Below are 11,292 nucleotides of genomic sequence, written 5' to 3'. Positions count from 1 at the left end.
AAATATATATACATATACACACATATATATAGATATATTTAAATATATTTCAAATATATATACATATACACACATATATATAGATATATTTAAATATATTTCAAATATATATACATATACACACATATATATAGATATATTTAAATATATTTTAAATATATATACATATACACCCACATATATAGATATATTTAAATATATTTCAAATATATATACATATACACACACATATAGATATTCATTAATCTCATCCCTAAATCTTGGCAACTTGATGAGCAGATTTTTGATATTTTAAACTTTTACTGTTTGATCTAACAGAGCACATAGTTTGAAATATCAAAGGTCTTCGCCATCAGATTGCAAAGATATTGGTATTAGCAAATTGGAGTTTAAGGCAAGTAAGTATTTTCTTCTAGTTTCTAAGCTTGATATTTACCTATATGCGTCATGAGATGTTTAAAAGCAGTAGATTTAATTGTACCACTACCATCTCGATCCAGTACACGGAATGCCATTCTACAGTTAAATACATACTCTTTTTCATTTTTAAGATTTAAAATCTATTTATTTAGATTTACAATGTTACCCGCAGAGAATGAAAATTCCAAGACGGCTTTATAAAATATATTTTTACTCAATTCTTCGTTTTCTTCACTTCAAACTTGCTTTTTTAATATTGTTCTTGATATTGTTTTTAAGCAATATATTAGACAGAAACCAAATTTCAGCATTCAGATAATTAGTTTCATATTGTTTAGGTCATCATTAAAGTCTTGTCTCTTGTGATTAAACTTGTATATATTTGTTTAATATTGTTTAGGTCATCGTTAAAGTCTTGTCTCGTGTGGTTAACCTTGTTTATATTTGTTTAATATTGTTTAGATCATCAATAAATTCTTGTCTCGTGTGGTTAACCTTGTATATATTTGTTTAATATTGTTTAGGTCATCATTAAAGTTTCGTCCCGTGTGGTTAACATTGTTTTATATTTGTTTAATATTGTTTAGGTCATCATTAAAGTTTCGTCCCGTGTGGTTAACATTGTTTTATATTTGTTTAATATTGTTTAGGTCATAATTAAAGTCTGTTTATTAAGTATCAAAAAAAAAAAAAAAATCTTTTCCAAAAAACTCAAATTTTCTAATCGCTATATTTTTTCAACGTAATTGTGTAAATCTTTGATATTTCAAACTTTGACTATTTGATCTAACATACACAGTTCATAGTTTGAGATATTAAGGGTCCTACGACATAGGGTTGCAAAGATATTGTGGTTAGAAAATCAGAGTTTGTGGCAAACACTCAATTTCTTTGACTTGGTGAAATATTCTTTTTCATGTTAACGAGAGTATGACTTATCTCCTATATTCTATATTCTATAAATATATACTTTGCTTAAGTGTTTGTTTGTTTGTTTGTATCCAATAAACGTCATAACGGCTGAACCGATTAAGCTCAAAATTTGTAAGGCAACTCACAAGCTCAAAGAAAGGCAATTAGATACTCAGAATTGCAAAAAATTTGTTTCTCCAATAATTACTATTTTGGTAAAATTTTAGAAATCCACTCAAAATTATATTGATAAATCCGCAAACTTTTTTGTTATTGTTTTATTGTTTTAAGAAAATGTTCACATATATGTAGAGCCACATTTTAAAGTAGAAATAGAAGGTCCCTGAACACCTAGTATTCTATAAAGGAGAAACTTTACACAATATACAATATTCATGCTTTAAAAGAATGCCTATTTGGCAAAATGTCAAAAATGTAAGCTGGCATATTTCAGCTGTTTTACTACTTCTCATCTCTTAGACGTTCAAATCTGCAGAAAATATGAAAAATTCTCTCATATTTCATAATTCATAAAGAATCTCATATTTCAAAATATTTTTAAAGAGAATGTTTGTGAAATATGGTCAGATAAAAATGCATCCAAATTATGGACCCGTCTCTTTAATTCCCATATTTTAAAGTGTTTTAGAAACGATCGGAAGAATTATTAAAGGGACAGGCCGGCTATGTAAACTAGTTAAACTGAGTATGCAGTGTTTTGGAAAAATTCTTTAGGATTCATTTGAGGCATATAAAACTTTTTAAAAATCTGTAAATCCTGGGTTTGAGCGCAAAGTTGACGTTCAAAATCGTACTTTTGGTTGGATACGTTTTCAGAATTTTTTTTTAATTATTAAATAACGACGACAAAAAAGTAAACAAAATTCTACAGTAAACTATTTAGTTGTTTAAGTAACTCTTATCATCTAAAATAAGTAATCTTATTCAATTATTAGTTTCTATTATCTCTCTTTAATCACAAAAATTTTCTGCAGATTTTCTGGAGTTTTTATTAAAAAGACGACATTTGAAGAATTTGAAGAAATCTGCGAACAAATTCATAGAAAATAAGAAATTCAATATATTGATGAAAAGGGGAATAATTCATAAATTAAACTTCGATTTATTGACAATTTTCTTTTGAGAAATATGTTCCTAAACATCGAATTAGTTTAGCATTTTTACTATATTCTTCGTCGTCGTTATTTAATAACTTAAAACCGATTCTGAAAACGTACCCACCCAAATTCATGATTTTGAACGTCGACTTTGGGCTCAAACTAAGTAATTATACATCGTGGAAAATTTTCATATGTCTCAAATGAATCCTAAAGAATTTGTCCACAACACTGCATACTCAATTTAACTACAGGGTGTCCCAATAAACATAGGAATTCAGTGACGAATTTGATATCGTCTTTGTAATGAATTAGCATTGTAATACCTAATTTCAAAAGCCATAATATTATTATGTCTGCTAGAGTTTATTTTATGAGAACGGTTAATGGCTGTAAAGATGTGTCTATAATGTCTCTGCAAGATGAAAATTGAATTCCGAGTTTACTCTGTTTGTATACTAGAATGTTCTTATTCAACTAAGTACAACTGCATGAAGTTAAAACATAAACAAACAAATTGTAAAAATAGCAGACGAAAATTTTACAGATTACAGCAATCTCAGTAGGTATCACTATACTAAATCAAAGAGTTATTTGAAAAGACGATATCGCAATCGTCACTGAATTCCCATGTTTTTTTTGGGACACCCTGTACCTTACATAGCCGGTCTGTCCTTTTAATCAGCAGTTTTAAAGTATAAAGTAACGATTAGTCAACACCATGAGCAAGTTCTATAAAAAGTTAACACGCATCGAGTGAAATCTCAGGATTGTTATAGTTTAAAAAGTTTTAAAAATGTAAAAATAAATTTGACTAGTTTGTTGAATTCAAAACAAGATTCTAAAACTAGAACTGAAAGTGCTGTCAACTTAACACCATGAGCTTTATCGCCTATTTATTTATTATGATTCTTTCTCAGATCGGTGGGAACTAATTTTACTGATTGGTCCTTTCAATCCCAATTTGACAAAATAAAAATACATTTTTATTTTATTTTTCTCTTCAATACTTTTTTGTCGGCAGATGCGTTTTAGATGAAAAAGTTTTTTAAAAAATGTTAAAAAGCAACTCTGTAAGTCAATTTGTTGAACTCTGAGACAAAAACGTGTTTGAATTTAAAACCGAACACTAGTTAGCCTTGGGTGGACAGGGAAAACAACAAGTGCTCGGGGAAATAGTCCCTTTAAAATCATTATCTAACTCGAAAACCGTCCCTTTCTGTAGATCTATGTGGAGTATGTACAACCCTGATCATATCCTCGTCATTTACAGTTCCCATCTTGTGGGACATCATATTACAGAATTCAGGAAACTCTATCTGTCCAGAACCATCAGTATCATACTAAAGTATTTTTAATGAGATCAAGTAATTCTGCTTCTGTTGGGTTCATCCCCATTGCTCTCATAGCATAACCCAGCTCTCTGGGTCAGGATTGTATCGAATAATTAAAGAGACTTCATGTGTAATTTTAAGTGACCCCTCGGTCATGCAAAGATAGCAATGTCCAACTTACAACGGTACCATTAAAAGCTTTGTCTGATCAATTATGAATTAGTTATGCATGTATCCTAGTGATATCATTACCATATTACTGTACTGTCCCTTAATATAATAAAGGAATTGAGTCTTTCTCACAAACTCTCATTTTCTAATCCTTATATCTTTGCAAACCAATGTCGCAGTTGTGTCTATACCATCAGTTTGAAAAGACACAGGGATAAGAAAATTGTAGTTTAAGACTCAAATCCTTTAACAGATAATTAATGAACTACTTTTTATTTGTTCCAATAAAACTATTTTCATATAAATATTCTAAATATAAAAATGAATATAATAAATTATATCTTTTATAAACATAAATATAGATATTATAAATTCCTGAGATTCCAATAAAATCCTGCCTCGTGTTTATAGTTCCACCACCATCAACATCAAACTCATTAAACGCTTGTTTTAGTTCAGCTACCTGCTCCTCGCTTATACTATTCAATTATAGAATAGGAATACTAGACTGATCAATTATAGAATAGGAATACTGGACTCATCAATAATTGAATAGGAATACTAGACTGATCAATAATTGAATAGGAATACTAGACTGACCAATTATAGAATAGGAATACTAGACTGATCAATAATTGAATAGGAATACTAGACTGATCAATAATTGAATAGGAATACTAGACTGACCAATTATAGAATAGGAATACTAGACTGATCAATTATAGAATAGGAATACTAGACTGACCAATTATAGAATAGGAATACTAGACTGATCAATAATTGAATAGAAATACCAGACTGATCAATAATAAAATAGAAATACCAGACTGATCAATTATAGAATAGAAATACCAGGATCATCAATTATGGAATAGAAATACTAGACTGGTAAATTATATAATAGGAATACTAGACTGATCAAGTATACTAGACTGATCATAAATAGAAAAATCATTTTTACATAGACTGGTCAAACACCAAATAAAACAAGAAGAAGGATAAAAATAAATTTTTTAATAATAAAGAAAGTTGAAAAAAGTCTGAACAATATATTCTATTTATAAACTTTCCTGAGACTTTCTGCCATTGTTACCATATAAATAATCCAACAGAATTCTCTCCAATTCAATCCATCTTTACATCAGATACCCCACACTCCTGTAATAAATAGAACAAATATTAAATAATTGTCGTTTTTTAAATTGCTGATTGTAATTTGTAATTGTTATAACTAACCCACAAAGGATAAGTCTTGAATGACAACCTGAAACTCATAAATTATCTGAAAGTTGAGTTTGGCTTTATTCCTTCAATATATTCAATAAATGACAGATATCTTAGTGATTTGGAAGCAGGGGGGGGAACGTCATGTGTGTGTCTGTACCAAAAGAGTGTGTGTCAGTTTAAAGTACCGAAGGTGTGTACTGTAGGTTTATACAGTACGTAAGAATCTCGGTATTTGTACAGCCTAGGAGAGTACATTTGTTTATTGTTAATTGTTTACTTAGAAATAAGTTTAATATACATGTAATGTATTATTTACATATTTAAGTCAACACTGTAAAGCCAAATTTTCATGCAAACAATATAATTTGATTGAAGTTTACAATAAACTACCCGTTATTCAAGTTTAATTATAATCGACGACATTGTTCTACAATTTCCTTGACTGCAGTGAGTGTCTGTAACAAAAGAGTGTGTGTTAGTTTAAAGTACTGGTGTACAAAGCAGTGCGACCGGCTTTCTCATGCCAGACCAGCGCCATTTCCTTTCCCTTTATTCATATTCCCTGTTTGGAAGTAAAAGAAACATGTATACAATTGCAGGGAACCGTCAATTTAAGAATAACGATTCAATTAACTAACGATTAATAGTCTCTGAAGTGTTATTCTTTATAGGTAACCCTGGGTAACCCTGAATATCCCTGGGTAACCCTGAATAACCCTGGGAACCCTGAATAACCCTGGGTAACCCTGAATAACCCTGGGTAACCCTGGGTAACTCTGGGTAACCCTGGGTAACCCTGGGTAACCCTGGGTAACCCTGGATAACCCTGGGTAACCCTGGATAACCCTGGGTAACCCTGGGTAACCCTGGGTAACCCTATGTAACCCTGGGTAACCCTGGGTAACCCTGGGTAACCCTGGGTAACCCTATGTAACCCTGGGTAACCCTGGGTAACCCTGGGTAACCCTGGGTAATGCGGGCACTTTTAAATTAAAGAATAAATACTTGATTCCTCAAAGTTATCACCGTGGGATATGGAAGAGGAATAAATCAATCTGAAGGTCTGTATAAAATGGAGACCAATGCTTGTTCCCAAGATTTACAACACAAATATGCTGACTTCAGAGCACTTGAAGATTTACATCAGTTACAAATTTTAAAAATCGTAACAATAGATAATAGATAACGTCATGTCAATAATTAGTTTCTGTTTATTATACTCTAGTTTACATTAATCAATACCTGCTTCTTCTAATATCTAATAGAAACTAGGTCGTGTTGTGTAAAATTTTCAAGTTGATAAATAAAAAGTTTTTTTGTAATTTTAAACAAGGGAAATGATGATCATGACCTTGCTCAAATATATCACCTTTACTCTAAGTTTAACTAGAATTATTATCATTATATATTTAACTGAATATACTGACCCTACCCACTGATCTGTTAACGGGTAAAAATTCCTGGGTATTCACTAAATATTTAAACTATCTCAATTCTAAGAAAAGGTTATCCATCTGTCTATCCACCCATCTATCTATCTATCCTTCTATCTATCTATCTATCTATCTATCTATCCATAATGCGTATTGCATTCATACATGCGCGCATATATCTTATTTACTTTCTTATATCTATATAATGTAGCTAATTTTGTTAGCGTTATTTCAACACAAATTAAATTTAAAGGAAACCTTGGTTACAAATAAAGGAAACCCAGCTGAGGAATAAAGGAAACCCAGCTGAGAAATAAAGAAAACCCAGCTGAGATATAAAGGAAATCCAGCTGAGAAATAAAGGAAACCCAGCTGAAGAAATAAAGGAAACACAGCTGAGAAATAAAGGAAACCCAGCTGAGTAATAAAGGAAACCCAGCTGAGAAATAAAGGAAACCCAGCTGAGAAATAAAAGAAACCATGCTGAGTTCAAAAGGAAACCCGCCGGCTGAGAAATAAAGGAAACCTTATTGAGAAAAAAATCAGCTGAGAAACGGAGAAAACCCCAAATGAGAAATAAAGGCAACCCAGCTGACAAAAAAACAGCTGAGAAACGAGGGAACCCACACTGAGAAAAATAAAAACCAGCGGAGAAATACAGGAAACCCAGCTTTGAATTAAAAGAAAACCAGCGGAGAAATACAGGAAACCCAGATTTGAATCAAAAGAAAACCAGCGGAGAAATACAGGAAACCCAGCTTTGAATTAAAAGAAAACCAGCGGAGAAATACAGGAAACCCAGCTTTGAATTAAAAGAAACCCAGCTGAGAAATAAAGGAAACCCAGCTGAGAAATAAAGGAACCCCAGCTGAGAAATAAAGGAAACCCAGCTGAGGAATAAAGGAAACCCAGCTGTTAAATAAAGGAAACCCAGCTGAGAAATAAAGTAAACCCAGCTGAGAAATAAAGGAAACCCAGCTGAGAAATAAAGGAAACACAGCTGAGAAATAAAAGGAAACCCAGCTGAGAAATAAAAGAAACCATGCTGAGTTCAAAAGGAAACCCGGCTGAGAACAAAAGGAAACCCAGCTGAGAAATAAAGGCAACCGAGCTGACAAAAAAAACAGCTGAGAAATGAGGGAACCCACAATGAGAAATATAAAAACCAGCCGAGAAATTAAGGAAACCCGAATGATCTATAAAGGAACCCTACCCCAGCTTTGAATAAAAAGAAATCCAGCTGAGCTATAAAGGAGCTCCAGCTGAGAAATAAAATAAATACAGCTGAGCTATATNCCCCCCCAGCTTTGAATTTAATGAACCCCATCTGAGTAATGAAGGAAATCCAGCTGAGAAATAAAATAAATACAGCTGAGCTATATAGGAACCCAAGCTTTGAATTAAAAGAAACCCCAAAAGAGAAATAAAGAAACCCCCAGATGAGAACTGTGAAATAAAGAAAGCGCTTGTGCAAATAAGGTAAGACTCTCTTAACACTATTACAAAAGTCAAACAGAGCAATTTAAATTTAGACACACTACAGCGCTAAAAAAGTTTTCATTATAAGATTTCCTTTTTCTTTTCCACAACCATAAAGACTCTGAGTCTAAAACTAAAGAATGCGCGAAATTTAGCTAAAAAGTTCTGAAAAATAATGAGTTGCTAATTAAATTTAACCAGAGAAAAGGATCTACGCGAGAGATAAATTACGTAACCACTAACCATTGCTCATCAGATCAACTGTCTTTTAATTTCAAATTATTATGTAACCGAAAACAAAACATTTCCAGTTACAACCGTTTATAAATTAAGCCAGAAGTGGGATTTAAGTTAAAACTTAACATTTAAGTCGTGACTTTTCGTTCTTTAGTTTTAGACTCAGTGGGTCAAAGAAATGGAAACTGAACGCTATTTGTAACTTTCTACAACATTGCCGAGCATTAAAATCACCAGATTTTTTCCACTCAGCCAGAAAACGTCATTGGTTCTACTGGAGGGTTTTTTAATTCACTGGAGGAATGTTCTGTGTGAACTAAAAAGGCTTGAATTTTTCCCCACAGTGATTTATATTTTACCGGGTTTTCAACTATTGCTATTATAAACACTACTGGGTAATAATTTTAGCTTTTTGTTACTGATATATCTACAAACCTGCAAAATGTAGATAATTTTTTTAAAGATTTTTCTGTTTACAACTAAAATCCAAGACAGACAAGTAATGTATAGAAATACATCTTAAATGCTTTTGTAAGATATGAATCACTTTGGGGAAAAATTCAAACCTGTTTTTCTACACAATCTAATTCCTCCAATGAATTAAAAGACCCTCCGGTAGAATTATTAATTTAGGTTCAAATTCCATATGAATAGTTTGTACTCCAGTGGAATAGAAAACCCTCCGGTAGAATTTATATTTTGGTAAAAATTTTAAAGCTCTCCAGTAGAAATAATTTTCTCTCCACTGGATTTAGAACCCTCCGGTACTCTCCAGTAGTCTCCAATTATTAATGAAAACTTCAGTCTCTCGACCACTGCTGGGAATAATTTAAATGTTGAAAAATGGTGCCTTACATAATATTTGTCATCTGCAATATCCAGCTGTTGATGGCACAAAACGTCTACATGAACAACATTTTTCTGAAAAAATACCTTTCGTTAAAGACAGTGGCGGGGGGGGGTGGGGTTGCAGTAAATTTCCAATTTTCTGTTTTATGTTTTTGTATTTTTGTATTCGAGACAGAGATTTTCTAATCTTGACCATGTTAATTAGGTTCTAGTGTAATACAAGAACAGGCATTTAAGATTTGCAAGGAGGAGAAAATTAGCTGAAAAATAGAATTTAAAGGGACTGTAAGCGTCATTTCAAGTGATCCTACATGCAAAGATGGCAATGCCCGATTTACAACGGTATCCTTAAAACCTTTTTCTGATAAAAAATGTGGAAGATATTGTTATTTTTCTAGGGTTAAGAGTGTTTATTTCTGATAATTCTTATATGTCTTTCTGCAGTAGAAATGCGCAGTCACTTCTGTAGATAAATCCCAATGGAAGTTAAACAGTTTTTAAGACTGCAGACATTGATATCTAATCCATACTTGATCAGACAATGCTTTTAAGGGTACCATTGTGAATTGGGTACTTTGCAATCTTTGCATGGAGGGTCACTTACAGTACAGTCCCTTTGCATGGAGGGTCACTTACGCGTACAGTCCCTTTATTGCATGAAGGGTCACTTACACGTACAGTCCCTTTTTCATGAAGGGTCACTTACACGTACAGTCCCTTTGCATGAAGGGTCACTTACACGTACAGTCCCTTTGCATGGAGGGTCACTTACACGTGCAGTCCCTTTGCATGGAGGGTCACTTATGCCTACAGTCCCTTAGCATGGAGGGTCACTTATGCCTACAGTCCCATTGCATGAAGGGTCACTTACGCGTACAGTCCCTTTGCATGAAGGGTCACTTACACGTACAGTCCCTTTGCATGGAGGGTCACTTACACGTGCAGTCCCTTTGCATGGAGGGTCACTTATGCCTACAGTCCCTTAGCATGGAGGGTCACTTATGCCTACAGTCCCTTAGCATGGAGGTTCACTTATGCCTACAGTCCCTTAGCATGGAGGGTCACTTATGCGTACAGTTCCTTTCAACTATATAAATTTGTGATTGGTTCCTGGATTTTCTTCAAAAAATTTAGGATATTTCCAAATTAAATTTTTTCAATTGAAATGAAAAAAAAATTGAAATCAACTTTATATTTTTACTTCTGCTTTGTTTCAAAGCTTATTTGATCCATTGAAATAAGACAAGTACACAAACGTTTTCAAAAAATTAACTTTAACACTATTATTTTGGCACGACGTGCTATAATGTTTTGGACTTAAAACACTCCAAAATAACAGTGTTATAAATATTATGATGATGCTGGACAAGAGTTTAAACTTGTAGAAAGCTCTTTTCAGACGGATATTCTTGGTAATATATACATTCTTGGTAATATATACATTCTTGGTAATATATACATTCTTGGTAATATATACATTCTTGGTAGTATATACATTCTTGTAGTATATACATTCTTGTTAGTATATACATTCTTTGTAATATATACATTCTAATCTTCGTTCAATCTTTTATTTTGTCATCGTCAATTAATCTTAAAGAAAGAAAATTGGCTTTCAATTATCAATAAAAAGTGAATAGTTGCAAATTATCTTTTTCCATATCATAACCTGAGTTTCATTTGACAACCATTTTTAAATTCATTCTTATACCCTTTTTCTATTGATTTTTAAAATCTTTTTTTATTATTTATTTTATTATACGATGATATAATATATATATAATATATGATATAAGATTATCTCCAAGCTTGCATTAACGATAAAATAAAACATAATACTCGAAAAAAAAATTATTTTTCAGCCTTATTCAATTTTTTCAAAATGATTCAAACTTCTTAAATTTTCTGATTAGTCCCGAGAATCGTAATTAAGACCCGTTGACGATCTAATGTGATGTGGGACACCCTGTTTATTAAAGGGACTGTACGTGTTATTTGGAGTGGGGAATTCCCGATTCACAATGTTACCCTATAAACCATGTATTGGCCATCAAAGACAAAGAATTCAGCATATATATCTCTTAAATGTTAAGAGTGAGAAACCATAGAACC

General features: G+C 32.2%; 1 protein-coding gene across 1 annotated transcript in view; it reads right to left on the bottom strand.

Moving 5' to 3' along the window:
- LOC111694787 (calmodulin-A-like) overlaps positions 1–9,256 on the bottom strand; it is a 10,953-nt gene extending 1,697 nt beyond the window's left edge. Inside the window, 6 exon segments of the mRNA XM_023463813.1 lie at positions 437–516; positions 3,699–3,799; positions 3,801–3,873; positions 4,354–4,434; positions 5,026–5,113; positions 9,187–9,256. Of these exon segments, the coding sequence (XP_023319581.1) occupies positions 437–516; positions 3,699–3,799; positions 3,801–3,873; positions 4,354–4,434; positions 5,026–5,051 (361 nt within the window). The 5' untranslated portion in view covers positions 5,052–5,113; positions 9,187–9,256.
- Between the last annotated feature and the right edge of the window lie 2,036 nt (positions 9,257–11,292).

This window comes from Eurytemora carolleeae, unplaced genomic scaffold, assembly GCF_000591075.1.
Source record: "Eurytemora carolleeae unplaced genomic scaffold, Eaff_2.0 scaffold9, whole genome shotgun sequence".
Lineage (NCBI taxonomy): Eukaryota > Metazoa > Arthropoda > Copepoda > Calanoida > Temoridae > Eurytemora > Eurytemora carolleeae.
The sequence above is the reverse complement of the archived record's forward strand: the minus strand, read 5'-3'. Positions and strand labels throughout refer to the sequence as shown.